We start from the raw sequence: 17,850 nt of genomic DNA on the forward strand, positions 1-17,850 counted from the left end.
ATGGTACACCAACAGATTACATCAGAACAGAACTATCAACTGTTTGCTGCGTAAGGAATAGAACAAACTTGAAGGTACAAGTGCTAACCCATAATCAGCTCAACAATTTAAAGCTGAATGCTGTTCAGGACTGCATATGACATAGAATCACAGAATCGTAAGGGTTGGAAAGGACCTTAAGATCATCTAGTTCCAACCCCGCTGCCATGGGCAGGGACACCTTGCACTAAACCATGTGGTCCAAGGCTCTGTCCAACCTGGCCGTGAACATCGCCAGGGATGGAGCAAACCAAGAAAGGCCTACAAACCATCTCCAGAGCAATGTCTGCATAAGGGCATTCACCTATGCATGTACATGGGATCTAAGAAAAAGGGTAGTTAGTAAATGTTACACAGGGAGGGGCACACACTGTTATCCTGAGCACCGTGTGACAGAATCACCAAATCTCCTATTTCTCTGTAGAGCCACCCTGAATGGCTTGGAGATGCTTTAGAGCTCAATCACCAAAGTATTGTAACTGACCTACACACTTCCAGGTAACTGAACAGCCTAAAATCCATTAGAAAACATCACCAACTCTCACTTCATTAGAAGAAAAAGGTTAAAAGATAATTTGAATACAACTATAATAAGTAAACTCAGTAGCTTTTCAGCAATGCACCCAGGACAAAACCAGAAATAAAGAGACATTTCTAATTTTCTTTCCTAATTAAGAAGGTAGCGACTTACCAAATCTGCACCTGCCTGCAGTAAGACATCTGCTACATCAGTATGGCCATTTTCACAGGCATATGTCAGTGCCGTGTCCCCTGTGGCTGTTGTTGCATGCACATTAGCCCCTGAAGCAATAGTAAAGAGCATATAAGCTTTACAAGATTCATCACAGAAAACATGCAAGTCTCTTCGTAACCTTTACCACATCAGACAGCAAGTTTTTAACTTCTGTCTCCCAACTGAGCATGTATGAAACTGAGAACTTAGTCCTCTGGAACAGGATTAGAAAAAATAAAAATGAACTAGAAGTTCATTCACATCAACTTAATCTTCAAAAGCTAAATTAGAATCCAACTAGTAAATTACTTAAGGTTCCACAAACCTCTGCAACTAATGAAAAGGTTAACAAACATGGGTAAAGATGTTTCTCTCAAGGTTACAGTAAGTCTCTACAAAACTGTTACCAAAATTACTCCATACCTGCAGCTAGTAAGTATTTAACCAGCTCCAAATGACCCTCTTGAGCAGCTTCCATCAAAGGGGTAGAACAACCGAGTTCAATGTCAGCTCCTGCTTTAATGAGGAAATCTGCAACCTCCAGAAAACCTCCACAACAAGCCAGAGTTAATGCGGTTTCTTGTGTCTCCTCTGTCTGAGCATTGATGTTTGCTCCTTAAAACCAAACAAAACACCAGCTACTGAAACCAGTATCAGCAAAGACAGTTCCTGATGCACAAGGCATCTTCTTATTGTGTATCTCATTTTTAGAACTGCAGAAATTTTATTTTAAAATCACAGCATACCAAACTACAAGATTTTAACTTCATTGAACTACTTCAGAAACCCCCCCGAGCACTTCAAAGCACTTCTCTGCAGCTTTTCAGCAATACCACCACCTCAAGACAGGCCAAGGCGACCGTGCAGAGTGCAAGTTACCCACATGAACTGTTCACTATTCAGTGCCTGTTTGAAAAATGTCAACCTGTTCTGAAGAACATTTCCATGCAGATAGGTATTGAATCACAATTTGTGGAAGGCCCCACAATAGTTACCTTGACCAAGTAACAGTGCCACCATCTCTTCATGGCCTTCTCTAGCTGCCTCCATTAGTGGCGTGTATCCTTCATCGTTGACCTCTTCCAAGTTAGCTCCACGTTCAATCAACAATGCTGCCAGTTCAACGTGCCCGCCACAGGCTGCCAGAGTCAATGGAGACTCAAAAGAGTCCGCAGGCATGTTCACCTGAGCTCCACTGTCAAGCAGTAATCTTGCCACTTCCACATGGCCATCCTAGGAATTCAGAAAAACCAAGATCAAAAGGCAGTCAAAAGAGTAAAATTCTTCCTCTTCTCCAAAGCTCTAAGTAGTCACCGGACAAATAACAAAGCAAAATCCAAAGAGCTGATAGGGAGCACAAAGAGAAGCTTGCCTCCTCCACAAGAGCAATACCAAAACTCTCTGACACCCAGGACTCCTCTTGGTTAAAGACTGTGCTAAGTTACTTAAGGAACGCAAATTCTAAGAACTGTTATCAGTCAAATCTATTTCTTCTTGTGTTCTGCCAACAAATTTACTACTAACACCACATGCAGCCTAATACATAAAGGAGTATTAGGAGAATTTCACTCAAAAAAAAAAAAAATCTATATCTTCTCTTGGATGTAATAAGAGGTTTTGATGTTCTTCCTAAAGACTACAAACCCTTCACGTTGCAAACAAGTCACTGAATGAAAAGTCATTCAATGCCAATGCTCCCCACTTCGACAAAGAGAGGGAATTTTGTTTTAAATCCAACATGCAGTTGCATTATTTGTTCCATACAGTGTATTTCAGTTACAAAAACAATGCACATCAGCAACACAGTTTGTCCTCGCATCCATGCAGACTGTTACTGTCTCAGTATTTACGTTACAGACTCCCAGCTTTTGGGGAAGAAAGAGGAAGAGAGGACAGGATTTAAGGTCAACAATTTTGCTTCCTTCCTTTCTAAAAAGGGAGCGGTGCACAGTAATACTGCTTGTCTCTTGGCACCTGCAGAACTATTTCACTGCTCAATTTCATAGCAGAGTCAGGACTTTCTACCTACCCAAGACCTTTTTTTTGTCAGGGGTTCGTCACACATGACAGGAGCCACCTGAATACAGCCTTCCCTTGGCAGGATTTGCCAGATACCATTACCATACTGTCAAACTCGTTTTACCAAAAGCTTGCTCCTTTAGAAACAAAGCCAATATTTGAGCATATGATCTTCATCATGTTTTCAGTATGCCATAAATCCAGGAACTATTTGAAGTGGCTTTTCAGCTGGATGTTTACCCTGGAGGCCTGACAGTGACATATCCAACTGCCATGCAATCCTGCTTTTGTTTAGATAGCAGCAGAGGCTGGCTCAGTCGCTGCAGCCCAACAACGGCACAGACTCTCCAAGCTGGATTTCTCCATGAGGAAACTGCCATCATTCCAACATGGAGTAACCATAATGGGAAAAGGTCTGACACACAAAACGCAAGAGGATGGCACAGAAGAAAGAGCAGCTTACCAGGAACGCAAGGCTGTACTGTCCCAAGGTTGTAGCTGAACAAGGTAAGTACACCCTGATCTCAGATTAACCGGTAAGAGGCAGAAGACATTTCTTGCCAAGCTAGAAACCATAATCCCAAACAGTTCTTTTCCAGACAAAACATAGAACTGACATTTTTACACCTCATTTTCTGAAGTGTTTTATACCTTCTTCCGAGATCCAGGGAGCAAGACTTCCTCTCAGAAAACTATCTAGGACATTAACCAGGATGTATTCATCTTGAAATGACAACACTGTTTTAAGGGGAAAAACTCCAAGACTCCATAATGAATCTCCTCAGGGAAATGCAGTGTGCCTCAACCATCATGCTCTGGCAGGACAGCTCACTCCTCACCCCTGACGCAGTACAAGCATGACAAACAGCAGGACGAAGATGAGCTTCAAAGCTGCTAATGTGGGACAAGCAGCCCTGAGAGTCATTGCTGGTGTTCAACCTCACAAAGGAATTCCATCCATGCTTTGACCAGCCTTGCAATGGGGTGGTGCCCTTCAGCTCTTCTACAACAGCTAGGAAAACCCTTTTAACTGCTATGAGATCCCAAAAAAATCATCTGACCAATTCGCACCAGGTATATTTTACACACCAACCGCAGCGGTCAATTGGCACTCAGACCTCCCTGTGTAGAATTAGGTTACTTCAGCAAGAAGAAGCTCAAACCAGACAAACCTGCTTTTTGCTGCCACAAGGCAAGTCCCATTGCCCAACTACCCATTTATATTAAACCCATGTTAACTCTTATCTATAAAAAAAGCCCTGGGTCAGAAGTCTTCCCCAATGCTTTGTAGGACAAGGGTTAAACAGTCTCACTGGCTTGCATGTAAGTGTAATATTGTCCTGGGTTTAGCTGGTACAGTTATTTTTCCTCCTTCTTAGTATATGGTGCAGTGCTGGTTTTTTGACTTTCAGCATGGGAACAGTGCTGATAACACACCCATGTCTTTAGTTGTTGCTAAGTAATGCTTACCCTGATCAAGGACGTTTTCAGTCTCATGCTCTGCCAGTGAGGAGGGGCACGGGAAGCCAGGGGGAAGCAGAGACAGGACACCCAACCCAAACTACCCAAAGGGGTATTCCATACCACGGCACATCATGCCCAGTATATAAATTGGGGGGACTTACCCAGAAGGCCCAGATTGCTGCTCAGGTCAGGCTGGGTATCAGTCAGCGGGTGGTGAGCAATTGTATTGTGCATCACTTGTTTGGTTGTTGGGTTTTTTTTCCCCCTTTCCCCTTTTAGTTTTATATTCTCTCCCCTTGTTTTTTCCCTTATCATTATGATTACTGGTGGTAGCAGTAGTGGTTTTGTATGGTACTTTAGTTACTGGACTGTTCTTATCTCAACCCGTGGGATTTACATTCTTTTGATTCTCCTCCTCATCCCTCCAGGAGTAGGGGGGGAGAGAAGGGAGGGGAGTGAGTGAGCTGCTTCGTGGTTCTGAGTTACTGGCTGGGCTTAAACCACAACAAACATATATATCAAGTGTTCAAGGCCAGGTTGGACACAGGGGCTTGGAGCAACCTGGTCTAGTGCAAGGCGTCCCTGCCCACGGCAGGGGGTTGGAACTGGATGAGCTTTAAGGTCCCTTCCAACCCCAAACCACTCTGTGATTCTATGATATATTCAAATTCCACGCTGTTCTAGAAAAGGTAGTTTCCTTCTGCTACTGAAAAGCAACAACTGCTTCTGCAGAAAAAACCGCTTTATTTCAGGCTTTAAGTGCCTGAATGTTTTTACATGCTGCTACAGAAAGCTGCTCCCTCTCAAGCAGAGCTGAAGGTACTGAGACTCTCTCACCTGTCAGTTCTGAGCAGCAGCATGAAAACACCTATTAAAGAACAGTTTCCTGCATAAGTAAGGGAGACTGATTGCTTCCTATTGCTCAGTAAGTCTTAATAAAAAATGGGTCTCAACATTTCTGCAAGTCTGATGGACTTTTAAGTCTTTTGGTGGAGGGAAAAGGGGGAAGAGGGTGGCAAGGAAAAGATGTCTTGCTTCATAGCTCCATGAAATACCAGCTTTTTCTGCAAACTTCCGACCTGTCAAGAAGCTGTCTTGATGAGAAGGCTACTGCAACATCAAACAAGGTGATTTTATCATCACCCACCAGGGAACTCACCGCAAGGACAGCGCCCATAGTATTTATAAGGCTATTCAGATTTCAGAGTGAGAGAAACACTAGCTCAAGTCCCATTTACCTACATGCCTTTCTTTCTAAGGACTTCTTGTGAGTGTAATGGTTTCTGTTAAGGATTCCCCTATCTGAAGCCACTAACTTCTTCGAATAGGCATCACTGGCTGATTTTAGCACCATTACAGTTTTTCAGGGAAGGAAAGACTAATTACGGGCTTGTGACACTGCTCTGTGGGCACTGTCACTATACCAGGCTGATGACATGAAAAACCCAACCCATGAGAAATCCATTTAGAGAGGAGGGTAAAAGGGAAACCCAAGAGACAAGCTGTCAGTTTTACATGCAAGTTCCATGTTTAGGTGAAGGATTTTGAATATGTTAGCATAAACATACTACTGACCTACCTAAGCATGCTGCAGCCGCGCATCCTACATAGAAGGGAATCCTCCACAATAAGTGTTGCGGAACAGCCAAATGCAATTCAGGGTCACAAAGGGAGCGGGGAGGTGTCTAAAAACAGAGCCTAATTCTGCTCCATTTTGTTTCACCTTCATTTCTCCAGCAGGAGAAATTCTCAGCTCTAGAAACACCAATAGACACCTGCTAGGTTTTCCATCCTGCCAGCTCATCCCTTGGTATGGGACAGGGTTAACACACTTATGGCAGTGTATTCACCTAAGAAAGTAGCAAAGGCTAAACAATTCCTGGAGGAGAAATCAAGGGAATAAATGGGCACATTTACCCCATCCTCAAAAGAAACTTCCAAAGGAAAAGCAATTGAACTCTATTACTTCAGGTAATATGTAGGAAATAGATTTCAAATAGGCTGTGTGCTTTTAAGAAGATGCAGATATGTGAGACTTACATAGCCTAACTACTTCAAACAGAAAACTATCTATCCACTTAGTAAGTTTTCTTCACCATAAAACCCTGGAATAATCTTCAGTGCAGCATCAATTATACTATTCCAGTGTTGAAATGTACCCATACACAATCTTTTCCAGGGAAAGCTTCATATATCCTGCTGTTCTGTGGCAAAACACTATTATCCAAGAACCAGAGTTGTTCTCAGGATCTTACTAAAATTTATAAGAAGGTTCTCTCATCTACACTGCCATCTTCTATTTGCCTCAGATGGGCAAAGCAGCAACACAGAAGTACTCATATGGCATGAGTATGAAGTGAATAATTTGCCCTTCCATCTCCTAGTTGCTTCCCAACAGCTTCTGATCCTATGCTTTAAAGGTGCAGTTGGTTCTGTAAACCATACTAACACAGGTTGCACACACAACTCTGTAACACAATCACCTACACCAAAGACAACTTGGCTTACAAACTCCTTACACAAACCACCGGTACGCTAAATACCTCCAACAGCCACGTTATGACCATATTCACTGCCCATGTTCAGCACATTGTGATTGTTGAAAGCACTGCAACAACCACTGCGAATCTTTCACTTCGAGTTATATAATTTGGACATTCCTGTATAAAGGATTTTCCCATCATAAATTGAAAGTTGCTCACCCTGAAACCTGCATATTTACACAAAGCAAAACCAAAAAAGGTTCTGTTCAAATAAATTACTATTATTTACTTTTGGCTATCTCCAACTCATTAATTTCTCTGAACTAGGGTCACAAAAATGTCTGTTTCAAACCAGGCCTCCATGATTATCAGAAGGGCAAAAAGCAAAGAGCAAGTGACATATAACACCACAAGGAAGCTACAGAAGCTGCTTTGGGACGATGAGCACTGAGTTATGCCACTTAAAGGAAAAAATTAAGTGTCCTGGCCATCCAGAAACCTACTCAAAGGGTGGGTTAGCAGAGCTCTCCTGCTAATGCTCACATGCTACAAAGTTTTAGCCAATGTCTCTGAAGAATTTAACTACTTTGTCAGCTGCCAGAGGAACAAGTTCAATTTTGCTGTTATAGGAATTACACTTTTTCAACGACACATCCCCCCTTCCCCAATTTCTTCTGCAAAAGGGCCTAACATCAAGAGAACCAAAACATCACATAGTTAGGTTCTGCACCAAAAGGAACCACTGTGTTCATCCTTCAGGAAGTAAAGAGAGAGTATGTATGCCTCCCTGCCCAAGCCATCCATCTCTTACCATGCAAGCTTCCATAAGAGCAGTATGCATTTCATCTGTCTTGTGTTCCTGGTCTGCACCAGCTTCCAGCAGAAATCTCACCATTTCTAGATGGCCTGCATGGTGAAAACATTTAACAGGCATAAACCACTTTAGAAAGCACATTTTGGCAGTCACAGAAACGGTCTAACAGATGACATGAAAATAACAGAAGGCCATGTTACAACATAAAACCAAAATCCCATGGAACACTCTTGAAAAAGCATGTTCATATCTACACATCCAATGCACACAGAAGCTTAACAGCACAGTTAAGCTGCTACATAAACACAATCCAATTCACCGAGTTTCTAAAAGCATGTCTCCACTACCTGCATTCCTTGAGGTGACATTACAGCTCAGTAGTGTGCAACTCCAGAAGCTTTACAAGGGTGATTTAATTTCTGCAAAGACACTGGCATTTTTTTCATCTACAGAATGTTGGTTTTTCGTTGGGGGTTAGGGTTTCTTCTCTTCTTGTTTGACATTAAAGATTTAGGATTAGTGTTTTTATACATGGCATTGTAACCAGGCCCAGAGCTCACACCAACCCTCAAGCCATAAAACATGATCGAGCAGATGGACCTTCACACTTCCAAGAATACTCTTGGAAATTCAACCATCTGTAGGAATCTTCTATATCAGAACACGTAACAGGTTTTTTAAAGTACTTGCTATCAACCGTTCCATTAATTCACAGCTCCTGTTTGCCAAGTCCTGTACGTGTGCCAAGCCCAGGCAACTTCACTACAATCATGACCAACACAATATGCAAGCATACAAAACCAAGTCAAAGGAAACAAATTGCTGCTACATAACTCAACATGACCACGGCTAAACTTTAAAACTATACCTAGCAACAGGATGAACAGCACAGACAGTGCCCAATATGAGGCTACACAGCCCTTCCACCCTTGCCCCTTTATCTGGGAGAAGTTAGGGGCCTTCCTGGTCCCAAGTATAATGTGTCATTCTACTAGCAAGCAACATGAGAAAATTAAGAGGTTATTTTTATGCCCTACCCATGAGATCTGGAGTAACACAGAAATGCACAAGAGGCAGACAAATTGTATACAGATAAGGTAAAAAGGCAAAAGCCTGAATATCCTCCCTTCTGTCTCACATATCACAGTGAACAACTAAGCACAGACTTACAATTTTTCATCTCTGCTTTCCAACCTCACTTCAAGATTCAGAGCCCAAGCACATTTTCTCAGGGAGAGAATATCTTGGGGTCCCACTCCTCTCTTTCAAAACACAGCCTTTGCTCTAACAGTCAGCACCAAAGAAAATTACCACAGCTTATGAGGGCCTTCAGCAACAGCAAACCAAGGAATTTATCAAGGCAGATAGAAGAACCATAAATAAAAACCTTCTACTGCAGTGCCAAAGAAGTAGCCCTGGCATCTACATCAATTAGTCTGTGATGCCAAGAGCCATTCTAATAGCTCTAATAAAACACATCCTAAGTGTAACAGCAACTGCTCAGCTGTGTGAACACATTTAGCCTCTTAAACATCTTCATCCCTTGGTTGGGTGATGCAAAATTGCTGCCTAATACTCTAAGGGAAGCAAGGCAGGCCTGTTGCCTAAGCACTGACATCTAAAAGCCAAGATGCTAGATTCTGCATGTTTTCTAAGTGCTAAGTCCTTGAAAATTAAATGATTTCTAGATCTAAGCAGAGATACCTTCTATAACACAGCTATAATACATAAAGTTTACCATACTTACTCTATGATAAAGGGTATTAGTTCCTCATCTCCCGATATATTTAATAGAGAATCTTTGAAAGCATCACAGCAACTCAGGCAAGAGGTTTGTAATCTTGATACTTACACTCCCCACATCGATCATCATTTACATATAGCACATACATGCTATGTGGTATAACAGAATCAGAGCTCACAGCCTTTAAATTCATTTTATCCTGGACAGCAAGGCTGCAGAAATACGTGTTTGAGAAGACTCTCCACATCCATCACACTCTTCCATACTTGTTACACCTTGGTAACAAGTGTGGTATTTGGTACTATACCTTTGTAGCAAGCCAGCGTAAGTGCACTCTCCTTGAATTCATTGGAATGCGTATTTATTCCTGCTCCGTTTTCCAGCAGCACTCTGGCCACTTCCACATGGCCAGCACTTCCTGCTTCCATCAGAGGAGTGTGACCATTCTCATTATGGTCCTCGATACTGGCACCAGATTCCAGCAGTACTTTCACAACATCAACGTAGCCTCCAGCACAGGCATATGTAAGAGCTGTATTGCCTAAAGCCATAAAAGGGTTGAAAACAGGATTTGATAGCATTTCTACACTGGGAGCTTCAACTTCTGCTCCCTTCCATCCCTTTTACCTTGCTACCTTATGAAACAGGCATTTTTTTTCAGGCTACAGATCAAGACCTATAGGGGGTGGGGGGGGAAGTAAAAGTAGCTCAGTGCTGGCAGACTGAAGCCTGCCATGTGCCTAGTGACTGTACTGAGGCACTGTTCCCACTTCCATCCCAACTAATCCCAGCCTCCGCCACAAAAAACCAACCCTTGTCCTGTTAATCAGCAGGAACATACTATGCTGTAAAATGAAAGCTCAAAACAAGGAGAAGAACTGCTTCTAAATTATGTCTTAAACACCTCTAAAGGGCTAGTTAAAAAATGTCCACAGTCTTTACACAGAGATGAAAACAACTTCCTTGGAAAAACTACAAAAACATGTATCTGAACAGAAAAAAGACTCTGCCTTTATGGAAGATACCTTGAAAAATGTTAAAGATCAAAGCGGTGTTACTACTCAGAACTACTTCACGGAAAAGAAAATAGTAATTAAAGAATAAGGTGTCTTCTGGTATCTCAACCTTCATTCAGGGTCGGTACTTCCTTTGTTAGTGACTGTTGACTACACACAGCCTCTCCACTTCAAGGCTGCACAAACTAAGAAAATCTCCCAATTTGGTCACTTCAACACAAATGCCTACCCAACCGCAATGGGGAAGGGGAGGCATCTTGTTATGTTTACTATTTTCCCTTGGTTTCCTAGACCTGACACAAAACAGCTTTCTGTGCACACACAAACTTCCCAGACTGTGCTTAAGATACTATGTCACAACCAATCTTACGCATGCAAATACCTTTCAGTTACTAACTGACCTTATCCACCTTCTCATGTCTGCATCCAACTATTATTTTATAGTTTCATTTAAAGAAAGAGAGAAGCTAAACAGTGAAACCACAAAGCAGCATTCTGTGTTGCTTGGCTGAGAGCCATTCCTCCTGAATTTCCACACAGTGTTTCCTGCACATGCAAATCTCAGTTTTCCAGTAATTTTCAACAAGCCCTGCCACACTTCCTTTACCTGTTGACGACTGCGCATTCACATCAGCACCATGAGCGAGCAGCAACTTGACAATTTTGACATGTCCACCATTAGCAGCAGCCATGAGAGGTGTGATGTCTCCTTTAATACCACGGTCCTCCACATTAGCATGCATTGCCAGAAGAACCTGCAACAGAAGGGTGGTCAACAACAGAAGCAAGTGACAAACCAACACGTCAAGATGGCTGAAATACCACATAAAAGCCCCAACCCTTCACCAACAGTTTTATGTCAGAAACAGAGAAAGTAAGCATGGAGAATGCATTAGCAACATTCAGTGTACATGGAAGCCTTCACTTGCCAGTTAGCTGTTATTCCCACTACCTCAACATGGCAATGGACATGGGCCTGCTTGAGCGGGTCCAGAGCAGGCCAGGAAGATGCTTCAAGGGCTGGAGCACCTCTGCTATGGAGACAGCTGAGAGAGCTGGGCTTGTTCAGCCTGGAGAAGAGAAGGCTCCAGGAAGACCTTAGAGCAGCTTCCAGTGCCTGAAAGGGCTAGAAGAAACCTGGAGAGGGGCTCTGGAAAAGGGCCTTAGGAACATAAGGGGGAATGGCTTTAAACTGATAGAGGGGAGACTGAGATTAGACATAAGGGAAACATTCTCCCTTGTGAGGGCGGTGAGGCCGGTGAGGCCATAGCACAGGTTGCCCAGAGAAGCTGTGGCTGCCCCATCCCTGGCAGTGTTCAAGGCCAGGCTGGATAGGGCTTGGAGCAACCTGGTCTAGTGGAAGGTGTCCCTGCCCATGGCAGGGGGTTGGAAGTGGATGAGCTTTAAGGTCCCTTCCAACCCAAACCACTCTGTGATTCTATGATTAACACTGCCTTCCAGGTGCATAAGACTGGTACACGTGAACTCGACACTTGGTTTTGTACAATACACACACACTAAAACCAGTGAAGAAACCAACCTGTGCAAGCTCGTAATACCCTGCTGAGCAGGCCAAGCAGAGGAGGCTCTCCCCTTCTTCTGTGTGCTCATTCACACTCCTTCCTTCAATCAGCAACTTCCGCACAGCATTTACATCTCCTTCTGAACAAGCCTCTGCCAAGCTGCGGCTAGTAAGACAGAACACATGTCCGTGAAAATGGACTACACTTGAAATGCTTTATCTATGTGCAATCCAACGTGCCGTGAGCATGCAGTCAAAGAGGGAAACAATCTAATGTGCCCACAGCTAATTAAACAGGTGCTGTATTTATACCTGAGGTTCTCCACATAACTTCTTTGAAAATTGGGTAATGTGTACACGCAATTCCTCCCACTACTATTTTCTAACTGAAGTTTACAGGAGAAACACCTGCAGGATGGCCATTTAGGTTACTAAATTCTGCATTACATACAACTGAAGAAAACACGTTGCGAGAAGACAACCGTGGACCTGATCTACTGTTCCAGTTTGAAAACACAGGGTTTGTCCCATTCACTTTCTGAAGTAAGGTTCAAAGTAGAACTGGTTAAATCACAGAAGTACTCAGAGTTGTATCCATATTCTCTTTTACTGCAGGAGCAGAGGACAAGGAAATTGCCTTTCCATCTTAACAGGGCTTTAACTTTTGTTCAGCACTGTAACTGTTAATTCAACTAAGACACATAACCTCTGTGACTTTTCTCCTGTATCAAAATTAACCAGTTCCCCTGTCCTGTGCTGAAACCCCAGAATTCTGTAATACCACTTGATGTTTCAGTTGTGGCCCTAACTCAGCCAAGCAGAAAAGTATAAAATTCTTCTGGTTTGGTAAGCCCCAAGTCAGAGTACTTGTGCTTCTCATGTCACAAGTTCTTCACTTCTATCATCCCAATTCTTTTTCAGTCAAAAAAGGAACTACTGGAAGTATATTTTCAATCCCATCAATTCTGTCTTCTCTGTTGCCTTCATTCCAAAACAGCTATTGCCTTGTGCAAGTAAAAATGCAACTCTGACATATTTCCCTATTGTGCTACAAATAATTGGATCAATAATAATAAATCCATGACTACAGGCCTCACCCAACCACTGCCTTTTCATTTCTCCTCTGTTTAGGAAGTCCCACCAACAGAGAACTAACTCAAAAGGAAATGGAAAAATGAGGTAGTTGACAAAAATGTTGCAAACCATCTAACTCAACATGCATACGAGCAATTCTTCAGATACTCAAGATGTAAAAGCTGGTATTTGTGTAGCAAGGACTTATACATGTATGTTGTGCCCAGGACTCCTATTTAACTTGTGCCACAAGACACAATCTTTATATAGAGAGAATTATTTCTCAAATACTGCATTTCCCACAGCTATTTTTATTTCTCATATCCTCTGTCTTGGTAACAACTGTGGCCACAGCTACCATTGCCAAAAAAAAAGAAAAGAGGGAGCTGGGGGCAGGGAGAGACACACTCAGAACAGTAGCAGACACACCCCCAAACTATCCTGCTCTTCATATGTCCTGATCAACACACCACGAAATGCTCCTTGGCATTACTCAGTACACAAGGAACAAACTGCCAACTAGCACAGCAGCCCTTGGGTGTTCCTACTAACACTCTGCTTCTGTTGTATTGAAGCTTAATGACAGCCTAGAAGAAAGCCTTCATTTTCTTTCCCTCATAAAGATCCCAGTAAGACAAAAACCCCCACAAATTAAGCCAGGAAGTCCAGTCAAAAAGCTGGGATTCTCTGGCCAAGACTCTGTCCAAGGTCCTACACAACATGACAAAGCTGCTGACCACCTTGAAGCTCCAGGCACTCACAAGTGTTTTCCTTAATTAAAAAGGCACTCAAGTTCTCTAAAACAACAGATGAGGGGGGTCTGGTCACAAAGCTTTTAATATCATGCTATTGCTGAATGACCCATTGCGGGGTTTTTGAGTACAGTTTTAAGGCCCATACTATGTAAGAGCTTAGAAATTCTGTTTCTGTAGTTGGTCAAACGAAAGTTACTTGGCAAGTGATTTCAGAATTCTAAGCAGTATTAATTGCTTCCCTCCTCACTGCAAGACCTGACAGTCCAGGAAAATCTAACAGGAGAATCACAAGTGACAAGTTGGCACCAAGTCCACTTGAGTAAGAGTTTCACCATCCTGGAATCAGAAGCGATACAAGAAAAACTGCTTCTAAAAGTAGCAAAGTACTGCAAACAACCCCCAGTGTGGAAGGTGACTTACTTGTCCGTCTGCCCTGCATTTGCTGTGCTTTCTGCTCTCATCCGGGTAAGTGCAGCAGCAGCTTCATCCAACGCGCAACTGACCGAAGAAGTCAGTCTGCGAAGCACCTCAGGATCTGCAAATGCTTTACCATCAGCTGTGGACAGCTTACCTATTCCTTTCATTCCAAATTACAACACATCAGGAGGCATGCCAGAAAAGGAGAGAACAGAGAAGTTGAAATTGAGCCTATGAGATCTGCTGGCAGAAGCATTCCAAGCATCATGAACTACAGCTTCCAAACCAAAGGGATTAACTGTTTACAACGCGACTTTAAAAGCTGCACTCTGACGTGATGAGCATGAATGAAACCCTCCAGTCCACAGAGACAACTCTCGACAAGTACTTTATGTAAGCAACTAGTAAAGCTTTTCATCCAGTAATTATTACAAAACAAAGTCTCACTGAGCAATTTAGGTTTTTATATAGGGCTGCAAGCCCAAGTCAGGTGCCAATTTTTACTCAGGCTTTTAGAAATCTACCATTGGAGGAATCCTAGTAGAAGCAGGAAACCCTGATTTTCCAAAGTTTGAAATGCTTTAACGAACTTCGTCCTCTTCAAAGACTTGCACAACCTTGCCAAGCTCACACCTCCTTACATTCTGCATTTGCATCATGCTTATACGGACTCGACTTACGCAAGCAGTTCCAGTAGGGTCTCATGTATAAGGGCTTTGTGGTTAAACCTGCATGGAACATGAGTATTTACCTGCAGCTTCAAGTAAAGCTTCTAATCTTGCCTGGGTTTCTGGATCTACTGTTCTCAGGTCAGCACCATCGGCAGTACTTGACAAAAGGAGTTTAGAAGCTGTTTCCAACATGGGGTTTTCAAGATCATCCTGATCTAAGATAAATGATTCCACCTGAAAAATAACAGAACTGGTTTAAGAATGGTATGACTGAACAAAATATACTTAAAACATACAAACCACAGAGTTGTAGTTATCACTTAAGCAATTGCTTTTCAAATACTTCGTTAGCCAAACTATCCTCAGTTGACTCCAAAGGGTATTTCATCAAAGGAAGCAACAAGATTTTCCAAAAATCACATGCCAAGAGTGTACCTTTTGTCATCTATTTGCTCTGACTAGAACCCACCTGATATACTACAAAAGTTCAAGATAGCCTTCACATCTCCACCCTGCACTTTACAGTTTTCAAGTCCAACTGAACACAAGGAGGGAAAACTGAAAGAATAGGTCTCACTCCAGAAGGCCTAAAGGCAGTAGCTGCCATGAGTTTCATGCAAGCTGTTGGTCTGGCAGGGTTCTTTCCCTCCCCAAAGTGTGAGAGATACATACAACAGGGACAGAACCAATCTATTTCATAGAACCAAGTCACCTTTGGAAGAAGTAACCTACCCTCAAATGGCATTAAGCTCTACTAGCACACAAAGCCAGAAAAACAGTGTCGTCATTATTTTTGTGTCAATTGCTCTGACTTGCAGACAAATTCTCTCAGCTATCTCACTCCTTCAAGCCTGATGCCTCCCAATCCAGTATTTAAAACCACAAAAGAACCAGCAACATGTTGCAGATCTAACCAACTCAAATGCAACACACAAGAGCTTAACAGAATATTCCCAATAAAACATTTAAAACATTACCTACAAAATATGGAACCTGTTATACCTGCCTTTTTCAGAAAACAGATGCTGAGTGGTTTAAGTTCTTCTCAAGATCCTGCTTTTCTGTACTATCCATTTGTTTTTGTTGTGAAACACATGGAGATTAAGGAAGTGATCAATGAATTAGAGAGAAAAAAAGCCCCTAGCATCCATTTGTGTTTTACAGCCTGTAAAAGGAGGACTGAGTCAAGTAGTTTAGACACTCCTCTCACAGCTCCATGAACACACCTCTAAGCCTTTGAACTAGCCATCAAGCCATTTATTAGCTTATAAAAACAAAGTCTAAACACCCCCCTACAAAGCTCAACAGCCTCAAAAATCTACACCTTCAAAAATCAAAGAAATAAAAAGATAAAAACCAATCCCAATCCAGAATCAAAATCAATCTAAAGGCAAGGCTGCCAGACAAACCAACCACATGTGCCAGCCACCCCTACAACATAACCATTCAATCATCTTCGGATAAATGCAGCTACTGTCCATAGTACAGCAGTAATCTACTTCCACGTGGAACACAGTTCAACAAGATAGAAATACGATTTCTTTTCTTCTTTTCTTCATGTGTCTCTCTGAAGTTTAAAAGCCATCTCATGAGCATCACAAGTTCAGATTCCTGCCAATAAAGGCCTTAGGAATCTAAGCGGGCAGATACACCAGAAGAGTGACTAATCCATCCCAGGACTCCCAAAGATCTCCCTCCATCCTTCCATTTGTTTTCCTGTCAGAAGTTAAGAGCTCACCAGCAGCTTCTGCTGTCCGCCCTCAGCTCAAAACTTACTAGGATATAGTACTAGTGCATAGCCTGAACTTAAACACCTTGGTCCTTTAGGAAAGCAGGCTGAGAACTCCTTCCAAAATTACTTCAATTTATCACTTCAATGATACCATTGAGAAACAACATCCCGTCAGACAGCTATTAGCAATACACAAGTACACCCCTCTAGGGTACCTCTGAAGCCTCCTTCCACTCCTCTGCAGCCTCTTTGCCCTCCTTCTTCACACTCAGGAACACAGCAAGCTGGAGGGGATGAGTTCTGACTTGGGATGAAAGTAGTTCTGATTTCAACAATGGGACAGTCATAGAATCACAGAATAGTTTGGGCTGGAAGAGACCTTAAAGTTCATCCAGTTCCTACTCCCTGCCATGGGCCGGGACACCTTCACCTGGACCAGGTTGCTCAAAGCTCCGTCTAACCCGGCCTTGAACACTGCCAGGGATGGGGCAGTCCTGCATGTTGCTCCTCAGCACTCCTTTTTCCAAGAGATGATACTCACCCTGGCTGCAGCTTCCCAGTCTGCCACACTAGTAAAGGCAACTCCTAGTTTCCTCCCCAGGTGGAGCAGCTCTGCTCCATTCATTGATGTCAGTTTTAGGCCGTTTTTGGTTCATCTGAAGATTTGCCATTTGTCTTCTTCGAGAGGACTAAGCCTGCTGCAGCAAGCAGCAGGTGAAAGGAACTGCTCTGCTGTTCAGGAGCCAAGTGACAGATTTCACCACTGGGAAGGCAAACTACTGAACAGTCAGAAGGATTCTTGGCTCCTCCAAACCATGAAAAATCCCTACTGTTCAAACTGAAAAAACCTCCTCAGAGTGAGATAAATTTAACAGCTGGTCGTGGTTCTTCCTAGCACTATGAAATATTTGCTAAGGAAAAAGTCAAAATAGGAAAACGTCTCTCCCCAACTCACATCCTCTCCTCTCAAATTAGGTCTTTTATGCAGTTTAAGTTTCATATGGAAAAAATCTTATTTTCCTTCCACCTAAGCATATGAGCATAGTATGATTTAAAAAACCAACTGTAACACCAGGAGAATGGGGAGAAAAAGCAATCCACCTACAAGCATCACAGCAGCAATGCAACCACAAGTTACAGAATCACAGAGAGGTTTGGGTTGGAAGGAACCTTAAAGCTCATCCACTTCCAACCCCCTGCCACAGGCAGGGGCACCTTCCACTAACTCGGATTGCTCCAAGCCCCTGTGTCCAACCTGGCCTTGAACACTGCCAGGGATGGGGCAGCCACAGCTTCTCTGGGCACCCTGTGCCAGGGCCTCACCACCCTCACAGGGAAGATATCCAGAGCAAGCCTCTCTTGCAACC

General features: G+C 42.9%; 1 protein-coding gene across 6 annotated transcripts in view; it reads right to left on the bottom strand.

Annotated features, from left to right (window-relative positions):
* The window catches only part of ANKRD17 (ankyrin repeat domain 17), an 87,040-nt gene that overhangs the window by 33,428 nt on the left and 35,762 nt on the right, over nucleotides 1–17,850 (bottom strand). For 5 of the 6 annotated variants that reach the window (XM_030480928.1, XM_030480927.1, XM_030480930.1 and 2 more), the window contains 9 exons: nucleotides 14,832–14,985; nucleotides 14,084–14,240; nucleotides 11,853–12,000; nucleotides 10,920–11,067; nucleotides 9,604–9,837; nucleotides 7,550–7,644; nucleotides 1,768–2,005; nucleotides 1,196–1,387; nucleotides 731–840 (listed from right to left, as the gene is read on the bottom strand). In XM_030480928.1, the coding sequence (XP_030336788.1) occupies nucleotides 731–840; nucleotides 1,196–1,387; nucleotides 1,768–2,005; nucleotides 7,550–7,644; nucleotides 9,604–9,837; nucleotides 10,920–11,067; nucleotides 11,853–12,000; nucleotides 14,084–14,240; nucleotides 14,832–14,943 (1,434 nt within the window). In that variant the 5' untranslated portion in view covers nucleotides 14,944–14,985. Of the gene's footprint in view, nucleotides 1–730; nucleotides 841–1,195; nucleotides 1,388–1,767; nucleotides 2,006–7,549; nucleotides 7,645–9,603; nucleotides 9,838–10,919; nucleotides 11,068–11,852; nucleotides 12,001–14,083; nucleotides 14,277–14,831; nucleotides 14,986–17,850 lie in introns of those variants that run through there. The other variant, XM_030480929.1, reaches the window with a different exon arrangement.

This window comes from Strigops habroptila, chromosome 3, assembly GCF_004027225.2.
Source record: "Strigops habroptila isolate Jane chromosome 3, bStrHab1.2.pri, whole genome shotgun sequence".
Classification (NCBI taxonomy): domain Eukaryota; kingdom Metazoa; phylum Chordata; class Aves; order Psittaciformes; family Psittacidae; genus Strigops; species Strigops habroptila.